The 20,235-nt window shown below is 48.3% G+C and overlaps 1 protein-coding gene across 1 annotated transcript in view; it reads left to right on the top strand.

Annotated features, from left to right (window-relative positions):
• The window catches only part of PODXL (podocalyxin like), a 98,610-nt gene that overhangs the window by 64,312 nt on the left and 14,063 nt on the right, over positions 1-20,235 (top strand). Inside the window, exon 4 of the mRNA XM_029616200.1 lies at positions 3,988-4,059. Coding sequence (XP_029472060.1) covers positions 3,988-4,059 — 72 coding nt within the window. The remainder of the gene's footprint in view (positions 1-3,987; positions 4,060-20,235) is intronic.

The raw sequence follows: 20,235 nt of genomic DNA, 5'->3' as shown, positions 1-20,235 counted from the left end.
GATGAATTTCTCCCCTTTTGACATCTTTCTTGAGTTTTGTGAGCTCCACACACTGGCGGATGCTCCCATTTCATTTGGCTGCTGAGCACCTCTCCTCCGTTGGGTCGGTCGCATCGCCTGTTTCCATGCATTTCCGCTCCGCCTTGACATTTGGTACTGGTGATACTGGAATATGATGGGACTTGCTCACCCTTTGTGTCCCATCTCACTGAAGACAACGTTGCCTTGATTTGGTGAATCCGTTCCATTGCTCCCGCTCCTCCTCTACTCAGTAACGTTTCACCTGCTAAATCCACCACCACCACCACCGGTTAGAAGGAATGATCCTGGGTGCGTCGCAGATATTGAGGTGAGTACGTGCTACGAACCGATCTCTTGAGGGTACCCTATCCCCTGCGCTCATCAGAGTTCATCGGCTTTGGGGAAGGCTTCTTATGTAGATGGCCATAAGCAGATGCGGTTATGATAGAGATGTCTGCTCCAGAATCCAATTTAAATTTCACCAGAGTACCTGCTCTTTGCAGAGTCTTGTACCGTGCTGGCTCCTGAGCTGATGCTATCTTCACAGCCAGTTCCTTGTTGGCTATTTCCTGCGTCACAGATACTGAGGTCCCTTGCTGTCACGCACTACTACTTAACTGCATTTTATGCCCAAGGCTGGGCACGGTCTCCACCACTCCTTCCACATTTTCTCGTTTTCCTGTGGGAAGGAGAGGTCTCTGGGTGCTTGCTGTGGCTTTGCTTCTTACTCTGAAGCCTTATTTTTGCCACACAACATAGAAACATAGAAATGACGGCAGAAGAAGACCAAATGGCCCATCAAGTCTGCCCAGCAAGCTACGCACTTTATCCATTTTTTTTCCCTTTTCCTCTCTCCCACCTGTTACTATTGGCTTCCAGTACCCTCCAGCCCTAATTCCCCTCCACCCAATTTAGAGAGCAGCTTTGAATCTGCATCCAAGTGACATCCAGCTCAATTAGGGGTAGCAACCGCTGTAACAAGCAGGCCACACCCTTACCCCATACTCTTACCCACCCCTGTTTTTATTTTATTTTATTTTATTTTTTGGAAATAGCAGCCCTCCATCCTTCCGCTCCGTGAAGGTGGAGCACCAACTACTGGCCACTGGCATCCCGCTCCGTGAATGCCTCTGTGGCTACTGCCGCTCCGTGCAGTGTTTGAATGCCTCTGTGGCTACTGCCACTCCGTGCAGTGTTTGAATGCCTCCTCTTTATTCACGCCCTCTAGACTTGATGGATCCACAGTGTTTATCCCATGCCCCTTTGAAGTCGTTCACAGTTTTAGACTTCACCACTTCCTCCAGAAGGGCATTCCAGGCATCCACCACCCTTTCCGTGAAGAAATACTTCCTGACATTGGTTCTTAGTCTTCCTCCCTGGAGCCTCAGCTCGTGACCTCTGGTTCTGCTGATTTTTTTCTGATGGAAAAGGTTTGTTGATGTCTTTGGATCATTAAAGTTCTTCAAGTATCTGAAAGTCTGAATCATATCACCCCTGCTCCTCCTTTCCTCCAGGGAGTACATATTTAGATTCTTCAATCTCTCCTCGTATGTCATCCTGTGAAGACCCTCCACCTTCCTGGTCGCCCTTCTCTGAACCGCTTCCATCTTGTCCTGTGCTTTGACCGGTTCAGAGAGCCTCATCATCTCTATGGCCGTGGACAGTATTTGCAGCTTCAGTGGCTTAACTTTGTCCTGAATTCCAGTCGCCAGCCTGTCCCGGATCTGCTCCTCTTCAGTGGCTCCAAAGTCACAGCGCTCAGCCAGGTCACACAGCTCCTAAGGAAAGCTTCCACCGAGGGCTGAGATCGCTGGTGGAATCTTGTGGTCGGGGATAAAGTTCTCCTCGTGCTTTGCCTCATGCCTGTTCCTGCCTCCCTCACCCTGGAAGACCAAATGACTCGAAGATGTGTTAACTTAGGGCTGCCAGCGAGCTCCAGATTTTCAGGGCAGACTGATCCCGTCCTGATTTTACCCCCAATGCCATGGGCTTTTCTTAGGCAAATTAATAGGAGCCCCAGAGCTACAAGTCTGTGCATGAGCTGCAGTAAAAACCAGGACTGGATCAATCCGTCCTGAAAATCTGGATTCAGTTGGCAACCCCTAGCTTCAGCTTCGGTTCCCGCAGTGTAAATGAGTGTGCACCCTCGCACTGCCTCGTCGCCATCCTGCGCCTGGCAAACGGCTGCCGCCAGTAAGGCCAGGATGCCAGATCAGCAAAGCTGAGCCCTGCAGGAGGTTCTAGTTCTGTCCTCTTGATGCACTGAAGGGCTCACCATGGTCCGGGAACTGTCTCTGAGGCTGTCAGACTCGCCCCGAGGGTCAAACCTCTGACACCCTGTCAATCTTGCAGACGGTCTCCCAGGGGTGCCCTCTTGGCACCCTGTAACCTTTGCTGATAACTTCATTAACACGGCTTCCCCCGGCTGCACCATTACACATCATGCCGAGCCTCTGCACATTGCATTCCACACCCCACACGTTCCCATTAATGCAGCGTTAAGCAGCTGAGGGATAACCTATGTACTAATACACATCACAAGGCACCCCAGGTGCGTCTTGTGTCTTCTGGCCCTCCCCTCATTAACTTTCAGGCCCATAGACCGCGCTCCTCCTCTGAGTCTCCCTTAAAAGCTTCTAAAAGTACAGGCGGTTCAGTCGGAAAGTAATGCCCAGACGCTCCCTCTGAGAACCGCTGCAAAGCCGGCAGGTAACAGCATTGCACCGAAACGGACAGCTTTGAAAAATGTGAGCTTGTGTGCAGTTATTTATTTTACTTAATGCAGATAAGGTATTTTCAGAAATCAGGTCACAGCATCTGACGAACGTGTCAGCTGTGAGTTTTATTTACTTACTTACAACGATTTATAGCCTGGCATAATTTCAAAACTCTTGCTCGTGGCCAGAAGACTGCAAAAAAAAAAAAAAAAAAAAAATCTATAAAATGTATTAAATGGAAAGAAAGTCAAACACACCACGTTGGCTGACAGTAGTCGCTGAAGTGACTGGCTGGTCTCTCTGGCTGGGCTGAACTGGGATGTTTCCCCTTGCTACTCATTTTTAAAGATGGCGCCGGCCATCCAGTGCTTACCATGTGACAGGGGCCGGCCAATGGCACGGATACCCTGTCACATGGTAAGGGCAAAGGGCCATCGGCGCCATTTTGATTAATGGCAGCCGACGGCCCGGGAGCGGGAGATCGCTCCCGGGACCCCCACTGGACCAGCAGGTACCTGTAAAAGGTTTTTTGGGGGGTCGGGAGGGTGGGGGAAGCAAAGGGTTTAGTTTTAAAGGGGCGGGGTAGGTTTAGGGGTTATTTTTGTGTGCCATTTTTCCCGCCCTCCCCCAAAACGATAAGAGAACCCCCACGATCAATATTGTGGGGTTTTCCTATCGTTTCGGGGGAGCCCCCGATTTCTGACGATTTTGAAAATATCGACGATATTTTCAATTGTCCGAAGCCCGATTCACATCCCTATGACACAGACTCTCTCCATTACCGAGCATATTGTGAAGTAACATGAAACCCTGCAAACCTCCCATACTGAAACAGCTCTAACTCCCAGCACTCAAGCAGCAACAACCCCTACCTATGAAAAGGCACCAGTGCAAAATATCACAGCATTACTATTCCTCCTGGCAAGGGAATGGAGTGGCCTAGGGGTTAGAGTAATGAGCCGAGACCAGGGAGAGCACCTGCCCCGCTGTCACTGCTGGTGACCTCGAGCAAGCTGGAGCTTAAGGCAAACGTTTTCCCGTGCCGGGCTCCATCTCATGATGCCACCAGTCTGTGAGGACTGACATCCTGCTGTCCTATGAGAACACCTGTTACAGGTAAGCAACTCTGCTATCGTCTTGTGCACCCCCATTTTTCTGCCCTGTGCTCCAAATTCTGGGAGAAAAATGATAACTGCAGCGATTCCAGGGACCGGAGGCCTCACCCGTGTTTCCTCTCTTCCCCTTGCAGATAGTCTGTGAACGCCACAACCTGTCCAGCGCCTCGGTGATAATTCTCAATCAGGTGCACCCCAGGCCTTGCGTAAGTACCTCTTAAAGAATTCAAATGTATTGCTTGAGAAAATGTTCTTCCTTCATAAAATATCACGGATTTTCTGGCCGATGTCATCTTGGACTCTGCCCTACTGGAAGGGACGTGAGTCAAGAGATGTACACAATATTAGTCCAATAAAATGGCATCATCACCTCATATTTTTCCTCTTCGTTGACCTAATTGCCATGTTATTTCGTACCTTAGCTATTGTGATGCAGGGAGAAAGTCCAGGATTAGTCAATGTCTTCGCAAATTGGCCACCAGCAACCCACCAGTATCGACCTAGCCAGTGTCAACCCCCTGCGTAAGCTCCCTCTCGCCACAAAGGAGCCACACTGGGTCGCCCTAACAGTCCTAGGGGGAGAGGGCGTCGCCTCTAGGATGTGCCACGGGGATCCTCGCTAACTGTCCCAGCAGCGTTTTACTGTAAGAACCCCCTTGAAGGTGTGGAAGCGCCCGGCGGCATTTGGATCACTGAGGAGTCGCCAATGGCTCGCCCCTACACTCTCTAAGGGGACGGCCTGCCGGCGATTCCTCGGTGCTCCAAATGCCGTCGGGCCCGTTCTGTGCCTTTGAGGGGTGGGGGCGGGGAAGGCAGCTCGTTGCTGATCGGCTCGGGCAGCGCTTGCAGAGAAGGAAGCTTCCCCTAATGGGAAATCCAGGCCTAATGCCAACCTGTCCATGGGTCACCTGCAGGTCACCAGGAGCTTCCTGGCTAGCGCCTTTGCACACGGCACGTGCGTCATTTGTCTCATTGAGGATCCTTTACCCTTCTACATTTTTTTTTTTTTTATCGTTTTATTATTAAAGCAGAGGAAAAATAATGATACAACAGTACGAGCCATTCAAGTTACAAACATTAGCACCTTCACTGTTAATTATAATGTAAAAGGCATATTTACACCAATGCTTCAATAGAGAAAATGTTTAGAACAGGGTATTCCCACCCTCCCTTCCCTCCTCCCCCCCCATAGCAACATGGGTGAAATCCACAAGCGGATAAAACAGAATAGAGTGGTAAAGGTATGGAAAAGGCTAAATATACTCAGTTCCAAGAGTTGCAGGCAGTGGGTAAGTGCCTGCATGGGGTCTGTGAAGGCACCTGAAGAGAAGGGCGCAAGACCCGCGTCTCAGACTTCAGAGATCATGGTGAATCGCTGTAAGGCGGGCGAGTTGGTGAATACAGTGAAGTTTTATGTTGGACCTCAGGTAGACTGGGCACCAAGCTATCATTCCAACGGCGTGCCAGCGCCAGGCGAGCTGCAACGAAAGCCTTTTGCTGAAGGAAGCGCTGCGCATCTCTGTGAACTGTTTCCAGCAGGAGATTTAAGAGGGCCTGCCAAGGGCTGGACCGGCAGAGGAGTGTTCAGGATAGCGGAGGCCCAGGAAATAGTTAGCCGCCAGTACCTAGTGACCGCTGGGCATTGCCACCAGATTAGGGTAATAACGTTCCCACGGCACCACGGTTCCGCCAGCGATACTCGGATACGGTAGGGGGGGTCACCTTACGGAGTCTATTGGGTGAGTAGTGCCAGCGGTACAGCAACTTGTCGCAGTTCTCCTGTAGTCTGGCAGATATGGAGCACTTATGTGCAGATGTGAATATGAGATCCCGGTCTGTGGGTGATAAACCTTGCGCAAAGTGCTCAGTCCATACTGTTTGTTGTCGGAATGGTTGTACCACGCGGCCACCAAGTAGCTGGTAGATTTTAGATACAAGCCCACTGATTTGATTTGCGCGCACGCAATAATTTTCAAAGAGAGTACCTGTCAGTCGGATTATGCCTTTCCTAAGCCCCCTTTTAATAATGTGGTAGAGTTTTGCATAAAGTGGAAAGTCTACAAGGTGCAATTGGTAATGAGAGGGCAATTCCTCTCGAGGCATAAGGAGCCCCAGGTAGTTTAACACTTTTATACAATAAGAGGTACAATATGAAACTCAGAACAGGACAGCAGGTAAAAAGCAGAAAAGAAGATCCATCCAGCCTATCCATTTCCTTCCTACTGCACCACCCTACTTGATCACTTCCCTGCAAAAAAAGAAACCGGATCCCCTGTGCTTCTCCTTTGCTTTCCTGATTTCTGAAAAGTAAGAAATGCCACCTTATCTAGGAATCAGACTCGGGTTGCGACAGAGACAAAAGCAAATCCTAACCACCAGACCACCAGGGTTGCCTCCCCCGTATTACTAGGCCATAGGCCAGGCTCATGGACCGTCCTGTTTCTCAAGTCTTGATTTTTGGGTTTGCAAAGGAAGCCTTTAGGACCCAGTCAAAAAGAGCATGTGGCTTACTGTTCAGCAGAATGGATTTGGCAGCGGGGGACCCGGGTTCAGATTCTGCTTCTGCCACTGCCCACTCAGTGTGACCATGAGCAAGTCCATTCTAGGCTCGATTCCATAAAGCCACATGCCTTTTTTTATTTGTTTTACATGGGAATCATGCATGGACATAAAAATAAGCTTTAGCAGCTGATTCACAAAAGTGTTAATGTGACTTTCCAAAGTCTAAAAGGTATTTATGCCTGACAGAGAGCAGAAAGCAACTAATGGGAGAAAGAAATGACACACTGCTGCCATCTGCTGGCAAACCTCAGTCCCTACAGGCAGACATTGCTTGAGCTGACACCGATCTGCTCTTCTGTAAGTGCAGAATCACAGAGGGGGGTGTCGATCCTTTTGGTTTTTGGAATGCACCATCTGAGTGATAGGCATTTAATATTTTTTTTAGATCGCACGGGGGCGTGGCTACAGACGTGTGCATTCAGATCTTGTTTGCCCCTGACTTTTGGAGTTGTCCAGCTGATTTTATCTCAGGAAACCCAGCTGCAACTGGGCAATAATGTCTGCTCTTTCCAATGATTCTCCTTCTGATCTTGGGCACGTGATGTTATTTTCTCAGGTACAAACCTGGGGGGGGGGCGATGCAATAAGATGGCCTTCCGCAGAGCGCACAGTTTTACCCGCAGTTGTATGCACCTTTTTTTGTGCACAAACGTTATTGATGCAGCAAGGAGTTCCTTGCACAAACAAAATATATACATGCAAAGCTGTGCATCCTGCTTCACACCCTCACATGGAAATCCCATGCAAATGAAGGCATTAACCATTACCCCCCCTGTGCTGGAAAGTTTACTCATGGACAGAGGTGGAGGGCTTGTGTCAGTCCATGGGCAGAAGCTGAAATACCAACACCGGGACCTGTAATCGGGATTTATGTGAACAAAACATGTTTTCTGCGCTGAACGCATTTTTGTGCACACAAATCATATTTTATGTGCACAAATCATGTTTTGTGCGCGTGAAGGTCGCTCAAAACATGAGTTTTATGCGCATAAATCACAGCTGAGAGACTCCCCTGAGTTTAAAATGTGCATTCAGCCTGGGCCAAGTACCCATTTAACTCGGGTTTCTGCGCATATGTTCCAGTCAGTCCCTGACGCATTAGCAGAACACTAGCTTACGGCATCGGGAGTTAAAAACAATTTTAACCCCTGTGTTACGGAAGTAGGCGCTGAACTTCATCGCAGTTTTAACCCACATGTTACTGCATCGGTCCCTTCGAACGTAGGCAGGGACCTTCCGACTGCACTTGAATTTGTAACTTGCCTTGAGCTTGGATTTGGAAAAGCGAAGGCTCAAATCCAGAATCCAAGACGCTGCACAGATCAGCCAGACTTCCCATCCCAGAGGCTGCTGTATGAACGTTGTGATCCTGAAACGATTACTGGGTTGTTTCTGCTTCCCTTACTCCCAGAAGCACAAAGTACCTTTCATATAACACAGCATCTTCACTCCCAAGATATTGCCGTGTTTCATCTGGGGTTTCCCAGCCTCCCCGAGGACAAGAACCAGCTCCTACCCTGGAGAGAAGATTACTTTATTTATTTTTGAAATGTTGCAGCAGGTTTGTTTTTTTTTGCATCTGAAAAGCCCGGAGTTTGTAACTCTCATGTCCCCCTTCAACCTCATAGATTGCCAGGGGGCCGGGTGACAATTTGACTAATGCACAATTCTGGCAGGTGCCCTGTGCTGGCGGGAGGTCATGTATGAGCTCAGGGGGTATCCATTCAGCAGATGTTGGTGAGGTAATTTATTCACCCCCACGGGGTTTCCTGGTGCAGGGGCATCCTTGCAGCGGGACAGCTCATGCAGTCCATTCTGTGGTCTGGCAGATCCCCCGTGGGCAACGCCAGGACTTCAGGGGACCCCGAGGAAGATAGAGATGCCTGCAAAATGCAGGCCTGAAAAAATGGCGCAGTAAGACACGGATCGAGCTTCAACAGCAACAATCTTCTGCCTTCAACATTCTGATTCCCACTGAGGAGAATATGTTGAATCTCAATGTTAGCCCATATTCAGGCCAATTCAGTACGGTGCGCTCAGGCCGAGCGCACTATTAACCCCTGTTTGGCCGCGCATTTTCGATGCGCTATTATTATTATACAGTAAGGCGTAATAGCGCGTGGAAAACGCGCGGCCAACATCCCCCGAAACTAATAGCACCTGCAACATGCAAATGCATGTTGATGGGCCTATTAGTTATTCCTGTGTGATACAGAAAGTAAAATGTGCAGCCAAGCTGCCCATTTTACTCTCAGAAATTAACTCCTGCCAAAGGCTGGTGTTAATTTCTCTCGGCACCGGGAAAGTGTACAGAAAAGCAGAAAAAACTGCTTTTCTGTGCACCCTCCGACTTAATATCATAGCGATATTAAGTCGGAGGCCCCGAAAATTAAAAAAAAATTAAAAATCTGCCCGCGGCCTGCAGGTTGAAAACAGACGTTCAATTTTGCCGGCGTCCGTTTTCTGAACCTTTGGCTGTCAGCGGGTGTCGGAGGCCCCGAAAATTAAAAAAAAATAAAAAATCTGCCCGCGGCCTGCAGGTTGAAAACGGACGTTCAATTTTGCCGGCGTCCGTTTTCTGAACCCTTGGCTGTCAGCGGGTTCGACAACCGACGCCTGTTAAATTAAGCGTCGGCCGCCAATAAGGAGGCGCTAGGGGCGCGCTAGTGTCCCTAGCGCCTCCTTATTAGCGCGGGCCCTCATTTGCATACTGAATCGCGCGCCCAGGAGAGTGGCCTGGGCTCTCCCGTGCATTTTACTGAATCGGCCCGATTGTGTTGCAAACGCACCTTTGAAGCTTGGTACCCAACACGTATACGTTCAATTATTGGGACCAGTCTATTACAGTTTGTTAATCTCTTCCAGCACTACAGTTTGTTTTTTTTCCAAAGGATGACTTCGCTACCAATGATGGCGGCCATGGATTTTTTTTAGTTTCTCTTGCAGGTTGACAGAATTTTGTCTTGGAAATTATGGCAAAATGGGGATGGGTGTTGGGCGAGATTTCTTATTTTAGCCCTCAGAACTTTTCGTTTCCCCGGTAAGATCTCCTTTCCCTTGCAATTCTTGAACTGACAGGTAGGTGGCAGCCTAACTGCTGCTGTGATCTGCAGTTTCTGGAGGCTGGGACTGAACAGGTTAACTTGCCGTGTACCCCAAAAGTGAGTTACAGAATGCATACTTCCTCCATTCTCCACAAGATGGTGTAATGCAACGTTCTGCCTGATGCTTTGCGCTTTCGTTGGTTGTTTAGTACCTGCCCCAGAATGACATAGCCCACAGTTTTCCAGAAATCTCAGTCTTGGTTGGGAGTGCAGAGGAAGCAGATCAATGCAGAGACCCTGGCCCAATTTGACACATCCTTGTGAAGGCAGCTTCTCCCGAACCTCCCCAGGCACTGAAAAAGTGCAGTGAAAATCGTCTAATTAGCATTAACTGTAGGAATCCTTGATTTTTTTTACCTGTTGCTGTTTTCAGATTACATCTTTTTCTGTTCACTGTTCTTGCTATTTATTCATAAACTTTTTAGGTTGTTAGGCCTGTCCTGTAACTGATTGATGATCCCAGCATTTTTTGTATTTGGTCTGTAGGTACATTTCTAGGAACTTTGTGACTCCTCGGTTGTGTGGGATTTTAGTGTCCCTAGAAACCACCAGGGACAGCTGGGCAAATACCTCACAGGGCAAGGTACTTGCCTATAGGGGTATCTGCCAGTATTTTGTCATAGGAATAGATTTTGGTGGGCAAGTATTGACAGGGTTAACTCTGAGTGGGTATTACGAGTAGCACTAAGGCGTTAACGTGACAAAAATAATGAGGCCTCATTGATAATCATGGAGAACAATCTGTTAGCTTTGTTATATCCTACATAGCACAAGCCCCGTTGCTGTGGTAACTGAAACCTCCTCTTAAGCAAGTTCTCCAACACAGGAAGGCAGTGTTCGCCATAATTACATACCCAGTGTTTTACTGAATATTTTGAGAGCCCATCTATTCCTGGGTGCCAGTATTCAGATAGGAAAGGGCTAGTTCATGGATGGTAACCCAATTCCAACCAAGCATGGTGGCTTCAAATTATACGATTTTGCCATTGCTGGACTCCTGTTATTAGAAGGGACCTGTTTTAATGTTTATCAGGGGTGATGCCCATAGTGAATGCCTGACAGTGGCATTTCAACAAGAAATGGCCAAAATATGCCTGTGATTTGCCAAAACTCTTCTAATAGGAACGCAGTCAGCCATATCTTGATCACGTTCTTCATTGCTACAGATATCATCAGTATTATGGGTGTGCATTGACAGATATTTTGTTTTGATTTTTAATTTATATCTTTTGTGCTTTTTATGTTTCATTTGTTTACTTCAGTTTATTTTGTTTCTTTGAAATTTAAATAATCATGAAAACAAATAGGAAAATAAAAGGAAACGCAAGGGACCAGGTTCCCTTTCTCCCACCGAAGCAAAATTCGGTGGGAGAAAGTTTAAAATTGAATCTTCCAGACCTTTTCCTGTGTCCTCTCCCCGGATGGCCTTACCTGTTCCCTGCGGACATTGAATTACAAATGGTGCAGGAGCGATCACCCCGTCACTTCTGCCATCAGCTGGCGTTGAGGCTGCCACCATTTTCAAATCGGGACACGGTGGGGGATCACGCCTACCACATTCGGATTTCGATGGCCTCTGGGAAGGGGTAAGAAGAATTGAGGAGGGTGGGTAGGGAGGCAGAGAGTGAGGCCTGGGGGGGAGGGGGCTTAAATTTGTTAATTTCAGTGGCACGTAGGTTTTTTGTAGCAGCAGCCACGGGCATCCAGGACAGGAAGGGTGCTGCTATTTTGTAAATGAAACGAAAAAAATCCATGAATTTTCGTTGGAGTTTTATTTTCGTTTTGTTTTGAAACGACAGATTACGAAACAGGCTGTTTCATTGGGCTTTTCATGCTGTTTCAAAACAAATGCATGCCCTTCATTAGTGCCAGAATTCATCAATTAGAAAGTAAATTACTGGGCTGGGCCAGTAGCGGTGTTGTACACTGCCATGCAGAGGGGACTTGGGGTACATTTTCCAGGTCAGGTCTTCAATTCCCCTGAACCAGTCAGGCCTGGGGTTACTGCAGAAGTAGTGTTCACAACCCCGGGAGGGAGGGAAGCCCCAGCCATTGCTCAACAGTGACACCCACTGGCCAGACTTAGGGTGCGCATGCATTGGGTTCTGGCAGGAGCTGTGGTCTGTAGCCCCTAGCCAAGGATTAGGTGGGAAGTTAGAAAATTTAGGGGGAAAACCCAGATGGTTGCAAATGAAGGCTTCTGGCCCCATAACCCAATAGACTACGGTTCTGACCAAGCCAGAAACCCCATGAAGCAGGAGGAAACTGTTGGGTCAAAAATACAATAAAAAATTAAAATAATTTTTATTTTAATTATATAAATATTAATTTGGATTTTTTTTAGAGCCCCCTTTGCCCGTCCAGTATCCCAGCATGATTTACGGTTTAATTCTTCTAAAATATATGTGCAAGCCACCTCTAGGATGGATGCCCCGGCAGCAAGTGTCTGACATTTCGTTGCATGAAAGCTTTCAAAGACTGTGGCATCCACTGGATAAAGTGAATCACGGATGGATGACTGTGTCCCATGAGGGCTCCCAACTCATAGCTCAACCTTCCGACTATTTTACCACACCTCAAGTCAAAAAGCCAATCTCACTGATTCATGGCTCACAAGATTGAGGTCCCTCGAACTACACAACAGGACTGGAAGGCACCTCCAGGAGTCATCTGGTCTTTCCTCTTATCTCGAGGCAGATTCCATCTACCTGAAACATTTTGTCAAGCAAAGGCCTTGCTACCAAAATGAGTTCAGTCTCTCTACCCCCACCCCGACAATCTCATAGAGAGCCAGCACAGCTGAGCATGCAAGGAAAAGCCAGGGAGAGGACTGGGGAATGGCATCACTGTCAGCTCCAGATCTGTAGCCGCCTGCCATTCAGAAACATCGCGGCGCCTGCCTTAGGAAGAGAGGCAAGCGGGAAGCATCATCAAAGAAGGAGAGGGTTAGGCCAGCACTGGCCAAGACAGCCGAATATTAGCACAGAGCACAGGCAGAGACAAGGGAAGCTGGAATCTTATTTAAGGAGTTTGCCTCAAACTCTTCCAGCTGTTTTTTGCTTCCAAAGGCCAGAGAGGACTGCAGAATAATTCTAAAGTTTGTGATCTGTGGTACGGGTTACATTACTGCACGCATCAGTTCTGTATTTCCAGCAGAGAGATCCAGGAGTTGATAAACTCACCTGTTCGGGCCAGCCTATAAGTCTTAGACACTTTTCCGACTCTGTTCAGTTCTTTAGGCTGGTCCTGGGAAGGAAGCACTGGTTCTTTTGCTATTTTTGTGATGTCGTGTCAGTAATTAGTTTTCTTTTTTTTGTCTGTTTTTTAAATATATTTTGTCATTGTTTTTTATAGGATTATGTATGTTTCCTTTGTGCACCGCCCAGAGCTCTGTATAGACGACTTATAAAAATGTTAAATAAATAATGGCGTCACGTTAAAACTCCGTGGCAATGTAAAACATTTAAGGAGAATTTTGCCATTCTGTTTTGGTTTTTTTTTTTTGGCCCAGTTCAATCAGAACCAGTACCGGGATTCTGGCACCTTGAGCTTTCATTCTCAGGTGCCAGGGAATATTGCCCGCAGTTTAAACACCCACCCCCCCCCCTTCCCCGCTGATCCTAGTCCTGGTCCTTGCAGAAACAGTCCCGAGGGTGGGAGCCACGCGGCGGTGCGTCCTCCAGAACCCGGCATGCAAGCTCTAACCCCAGCCACTAGCTGGACCCCCGACTCTTAAACTCTCACGCCTTTCCAGGGGCTGACCCGGGGTGAGGACCCCCAGACCGGGCACCTCAGGCGTGCTGGCGCCCAGTGCCTGCCATCCAGGCCACAGGCCACTCTGCAATTCCTTTTAAAATGTTGTTAGGCCTGGTTACTGACGCCCCGGTTACGGAGGACTCCAGGCTTTCTGAGATTATTTTGACTGGGATTTCTATTTGTTTTAGAGAAAATTTCAGCTGATATTTATAAAGCTCCATCGGACTGTAGAGCCGATATTAATGGGGAGGCTGTGATTTTTATTTTTTTTTTCAGACTAAAAAAATTAAATTTCATGGTTCTTCGTCATTTTTTTTTATGCGCACGGCAAAGAGCGCTGTGAGGACGAGAGAGAGAACCGCAGGGAGGGCACTTATTGATCTGTGGTCGGTATCCCCAGGACATGGCATTCTTCCGGCGGAAAACATAGAAACATAGAAATGTCGGCAGAAGAAGACCAAACGGCCCATCCAGTCTGCCCAGCAAGCTTCACACATTTTTTTTCTCATACTTCTCTGTTTCTCTTAGCTCTTTGGTTCTATTTCCCTTCCACCCCCACCATTAATGTAGAGAGCAGTGATGGAGCTGCATCCAAGTGAAATATCTAGCTTGATTAGTTAGGGGTAGTAGGGGTAGTAACCGCCGCAATAAGCAAGCTACACCCATGCTTATTTGTTTTACCCAGACTATGTTATTCAGCCCTTATTGGTTGTTTTTCTTCTCCCCTGCCGTTGAAGCAGAGAGCTATGCTGGATATGCATGAAGTATTAGTTTTTCTTCTCCCCTGCCGTTGAAGCAGAGAGCTATGCTGGATATGCATGAAGTATCAGTTTTTCTTCTCCCCTGCCATTGAAGCATAGAGCTATGCTGGATATGCGTGAAGTATCAGTTTTTCTTCTCCCCTCCCGTTGAAGCAGAGAGCTATGCTGGATATGCGTGTAGTATCAGTTTTTCTTCTCCCCCGCCGTTGAAGCAGAGAGCTATGCTGGATATGCCTGTAGTATCACTTTTTCTTCTCCCCCGCCGTTGAAGCAGAGAGCTATGCTGGATATGCGTGTAGTATCAGTTTTTCTTCTCCCCCGCCGTTGAAGCAGAGAGCTATGCTGGATATGCGTGTAGTATCAGTTTTTCTTCTCCCCTGCCGTTGAAGCAGAGAGCTATGCTGGATATGCGTGTAGTATCAGTTTTTCTTCTCCCCCGCCGTTGAAGCAGAGAGCTATGCTGGATATGCGTGTAGTATCACTTTTTCTTCTCCCCCGCCGTTGAAGCAGAGAGCTATGCTGGATATGCCTGTAGTATCAGTTTTTATTCTCCCCCGCCGTTGAAGCAGGGAGCTATGCTGGATATGCGTGAAGTATTAGTTTTTCTTCTCCCCCGCCGTTGAAGCAGAGAGCTATGCTGGATATGCGTGAAGTATCAGTTTTTCTTCTCCCCTGCCGTTGAAGCAGAGAGCTATGCTGGATATGCGTGAAGTATTAGTTTTTCTTCTCCCCTGCCGTTGAAGCAGAGAGCTATGCTGGTTATGCGTGAAGTATTAGTTTTTCTTCTCCCCTGCCGTTGAAGCAGAGAACTATGCTGGATATGCGTGAAGTATCAGTTTTTCTTCTCCCCTGCCGTTGAAGCAGAGAGCTATGCTGGTTATGCGTGAAGTATTAGTTTTTCTTCTCCCCTGCCGTTGAAGCAGAGAGCTATGCTGGTTATGCGTGAAGTATCAGTTTTTCTTCTCCCCTGCCGTTGAAGCAGAGAGCTATGCTGGATATGCATGAAGTATCAGTTTTTCTCCTCCCCTGCCGTTGAAGCAGAGAGCTATGCTGGATATGCGTGTAGTATCAGTTTTTCTTCTCCCCTGCCGTTGAAGCAGAGAGCTATGCTGGATATGCGCGAAGTATCAGTTTTTCTTCTCCCCTGCCGTTGAAGCAGAGAGCTATGCTGGATATGCATCGAAAGTGAAGTATCAGGCTTATTTGGTTTGGGGTAGTAACCGCCGTAACAAGCCAGCTACTCCCCGCTTTGTGAGTGCAAATCCTTTTTTCCACATTTCCTCTTGCTGTTGAAGCTTAGAGCGATGTTGGAGTCACAGTAACCGTGTGTACGTTTATTGAATAAGGGTATTGTCTCCAGGCAGTAGCCATCATTCTGGTGAGCCACCTACTCTTCATTGACGGCCTCTTGACTTTATGGATCCACAGTGTTTATTCCACGCCCCTTTGAAGTCCTTCACAGTTCTGGTCTTCACCACTTCCTCCGGAAGGGCATTCCAGGCATCCACCACCCTCTCCGTGAAGAAATACTTCCTGACATTGGTTCTGAATCTTCACGGAATTCCCCTCAGTTTTATCCACGGCCGCGATGGGGGGGCAGGGCGGGACAGGGGAGGGGGTGCATTCTTGAACTCGGGTGCCTTGAACCAGTGAAAGCTGCAGAGGCTGTGAAAAGCTCGGCACAGGTGTAGGACGCCCGGCGTAAGGGAAGTCCTCCCCTAGGACCTGCCGCCGGCCTCCGTTTCTGGCCACGGCAGGGATGGGGGGGGGGGGGGCTCCGTGCCGTCAGCCCACCGCAGAGAGAGCAGAGCTTGTGAACCTATCCCAGCTCTCGTCCCCGGCTCTCTTTGTCGACTGGAGGGCTCTTACTTCGTGTGGGCGCCTGTTGCTTTCAGGTTTGCGCCAGTGCGGGGAAGGAGATCGGATCGGATCCTCCTGCAGGGCCAGAATCTGCACGCCGAGGCTCGCTGCCCTGGAAAGCAAAGCCGTTTGTTTTCTTGCCTTTTCTTTCTCCCAGGCGCGGGGGAAGAGCACGGAAGGCCCATGGCCGGTTTGGTTCTGCCGCTGCCGTTCCATCACTTTCCTGGTCTTCACGACTTGGGGGGGCGAGGGAGAGGTGGGGGCAGCTCAAATCTTAAAAGGTCCAGCCCCCACCCTGCTACATCCTCCTTGGTGGCATCGTGGCCGTGGTGGAGGGCAGAGTTAGTACAAGGCCGTGCCGCGCTGTCACTGTGGCTGAAGCTCACCCTCCCTCTCACACACACAGTCCCTCATTAGCAGGCGGACTCACTAAAGCTTTCTCCCACAGGCACAGGAGGGATCTGCATTCAGAGATGCACCGAGCGGGTGACATAGCCGGATCGCTTTGGGTGAATTTTCAGCCGAACCTAAGCAGCTCGCTTTTGGGTTGAAATTTCGGATAAATCTAGAATTTGGTCGGCTAGGGCCTGATTTACTAAGGCTCGTCTCCCACTGTGAGGTCAATATTCAAAGCCGTTTAGATGAGTAACTCACAGCTTGTCCCTCTAACTCCGAATTATCCATCGAACTCATAAGTTATCCATTTAAATGTTTAGTTTTCAATATTGACCTCTCTATGTCTCCGGGAAAAATGCTTGGTACACGAGCCCCTGAGCTACTTATACCTGAGAACCAGCACTGCTGAGCTAAATCCTTTCAAATATCTTCTGATCCTTCTCCCTCCTAACACCAAATATATTTAAAAAAAAAAAACCAAAAAACAACAGATCACAAACCGTGTCCCCTAAGTCCAACCCTCTTCCCCCTCTGCTGGCCCTCAACATGAAAAAAATACAAGCACCCCCTCCCTCCCCCAGCGCTATCCACCTAACTTTCTACCCTCACCCCCGACTGAACCTCACCTCCAGGCCCACTCAGAACCAGAGCAGATGATCTTAGCTGCCCGGTGAAGGTCAGGTGATTACATTTTGCTGCTTAGCCTGTTCGGTTTTCGAAGGCTTTGATCTAGCCAGCTAAGTCCTTACTTGGCCAGATAGAACCCTTTCAGTATTGATCTCTCGTGGCCGATGCGTGGTTGCATGCAAAGGTTGAGGGATCCTGTACAGGAGATTTAGGTTCACCAAACATGATGCGTGCACAAAGCACGTTCTCTGCTCCTAAAACACGACAGTGACTGGCCTAAGTTTAAGGGAGCGATGGCCGAGAGCGGGACCGCCAGCCAGAGTGTCCGCCTGACTCAGGGATGTGACTTTACTGAGTTTCCCTGAGGCAATGGGAGATAAAAGGGGCTTGGGACTAAGATCACAGGCCTGCTGGCTCCCGGTCCATTATTCCAACCACCAGACCTGTCAGGTCCCTCTGCCACCTTTTCTGATGGTCCAATAATAAGAATGCTCACAACCTACAGGGATTCCGGTGTCCTGCCATGGGTTTCATAATTCCCAAAACGGCCAAAGAACGGGGCGCACGGTGCTCTGCAGAGAACTGGAAAACTCGGCACACATCTCCCTTTAATCCCCGCTTGGTTGGTTAATAATACAAAACAATAACATTACCAAGCAGGTTTAACTGCCAATAAAGTTAGAAACGAGAAAAAAAAAGAAAGCATTTTGGAAAAGAAGGATACCTGGGGGTCACGGTACCGAGAGGGGCAGCCTTTGCAACGCCTCGGAGCCGTGTCGCCTGCAGCAGGGCCCTCCTCTGATAGCAAGTGGCCCCTGTAGAAATATAGAGGACGTCGACACATAAGGCCCGCCTAATCTACCCGGTCTGGCCCATTTCTACCTGTCTTCAGCGTTGCCACGGGCCTTGCCTGATCTCCCCTCCCACCTTTGCCATGCCACGTAAGCGCCCATTGTGTCTCTCCCATGCCTGCTCGGATTCTGTCGCCGTGTTGTAGAGTGGCATGTCATTTCCCCCTTCCTCTCAGCCCTTCTACAGTGTCACCGCTCGTGTCGGACTGCATGCTCGAAAGAGGATACCAGGCACTGTGTTTTTTTTTATTCTTAAATGTTTCGGTTCCAGGCGAGAATCTTCTGCTGTCCAGAATAACGTGCCGAGCCAGACTTACCACTAAAGTTATCGGTGATTACGTAGTAACGCAGAAGATAAAAGACCAAACTGGCTCATCCCGTCGGCTCAGTTGAGATATTTCCGCTTTGGATGGGTGCGCATATAAATTCCATTACTCGGCCCAGCTCAAGTGTCCCCAGCCGCCACCCTCCTGTCTTTCCATGACCTCTCAACCTCTTTACCCACCTCTGCCCTCCATATCTGTCCCAAGCAGAATCTGTTAAAAATGCAAGCCTCCATCACCTCCACTGGTCATCCATTTCAGGCCTTGACATCTTCAACTCTGAATCATAGGAAGTTGATTAACAATGTTGATAAAGCCTCAAAGAAGTTTTTTTTTCTTCTCCTGCTGAGCGTGTGCATCCTGCCAGAGTTTAGATCTTTAAGGAAAAAAAAACAATCAGTAATATTTATACAAGCAATTGTTGACTCCGTGAGTTTCCAAAAGAGCTCAAGCTCCACCCCACCTAAGGCCTGCTTTGCTTCCAGTGAAACTAGAATTGGCTAAAATACCAGATTTGTCAGTGTTTTTATTCAGAGGGAAATTATCAGTGTAAAAATGCCAGCAGCACGGCGTCTTTATTGATTTCTGCTCTATTGTTTGCGCACACTCTACTGCCTCGTCACAATGGCGCCCCCAGTGGCAGGAGGCCAGAAGTGCACTTATAAAATGATTTCTGCCAGATCAAAAGAAAAGAAATTCAGGGAAATCTGCAAGGAAACTGCTAAAGAATTTAAGGGAAAAACGAATAAAGAGAATGTGATTGATACATGGTTTATATTGCTTCTCGACTGGTGTGTGTGTGTGTGTGTGTGTGTGTGTGTGTGTGTGTCTGAAATGATCCCTGTACACAAAGGGCACTGCTTTATTTTCTTTTGGTGTGGGTGTTTGATTTGGAAATCTCTTGCCCCTTCGGGCCTCCAGCTCGAACCAGCTGGGATCTCACAATAAGAGCTTTAATTTGCTACCATCTTGGCTTTCTTCCCCCTATTTTGTATCCCCTGCCACCTTACGTACTCATTACAGCGATGGCCCCAGGTGAGGGGCCTGAAATCCAGCCGCTATGTGTACCCGGGGGCCTGGGTTACCTGATGCCCCTGGATACCTTGCCAATAGTTATGAGCCACCGCCTGATGTGTTTTCCAAGCATCAGTGGTGTCCCATCTAAGGATATGCAGGGAGAAACGTTTTGATTCGCTATTAGTTTTGTTTTGTTTGCGCTTTGGCGCTCGTTAAATGGTTTTAGTGTGCTAAATCATTTAGCCTGCGCTTCATTACCATTTAATGCTCCCTAAAAGGTTTTAGCAGGTGCTAAAAACGAAAAAAAAAAAAAAATATAATGAAACATAAGTTTGAGGGTTTTTCTGTCATTTCGTTTTGAAAACAGCACGAATCAAAGCAACAAATGCCACCGATGCTTTGGTGTTGTTTCAAAATCGAAAGCGCCTGCTTATTGGCCACCTCCCCCAGGTCAAGCTGAAAAGGCCGAGCCGGTCCTGATTTCGCCCCGTTGCATGCATGGAGATGTAGTCTTACTGTTCTCCAGGAGATCGGAACTACAACTCCGTGCATGCGACGGGAGGGGCAAAGCCCGGCCTGGTTCAGCCTCTTTGAGTTGAGGTGGGCAGCTCGATCCATTGTGTCCCGTGGCCACCTGAGGCTGTCCAAAAAAAAAAATCACAATACTTGATCTTTCTCCACCGTTCTTTTTTTTTTTTTCCCAACACGGTCTTAACACTGTAGGGTTCAGCCCTGTTTCTCGGGAAACAGAGGTGCGTGCCAGGATACTGTCGTGAGAAAATGTTTATCTTCTTGCAGCCTGGAAAATGAAAGTAAAAACAAAACAAACATTAAAAAAAAAAAAAAAAAAAGATGGTAATGTTTATTGTTTTAAAAACCTGACCGTGTTTGCGTAACCTTACCGTCCTGGGAGGGTTTTATTTTTGAAAGCGATCGTTTATATCTGAGATCACCAGGTCCCCGGAGACCTTTTCTATTCCTGTAAGCTGAAAGCCGCTGGCACTGTCAGATAAGCAGGGGAAGGGGATGAGCTGGAAATATCATTTGGTGGTGGTGGTGGTGATGAGGGAGGGAGGGGGTGGGGTGGGGTTTACTCTGAACCTCATCGCCGTCTCCCCGGCGTAG

This window comes from Rhinatrema bivittatum, chromosome 9 (genome assembly GCF_901001135.1).
Source record: "Rhinatrema bivittatum chromosome 9, aRhiBiv1.1, whole genome shotgun sequence".
NCBI classification, from domain to species: domain Eukaryota; kingdom Metazoa; phylum Chordata; class Amphibia; order Gymnophiona; family Rhinatrematidae; genus Rhinatrema; species Rhinatrema bivittatum.
This window is presented reverse-complemented; position numbering and strand designations above follow the sequence as displayed.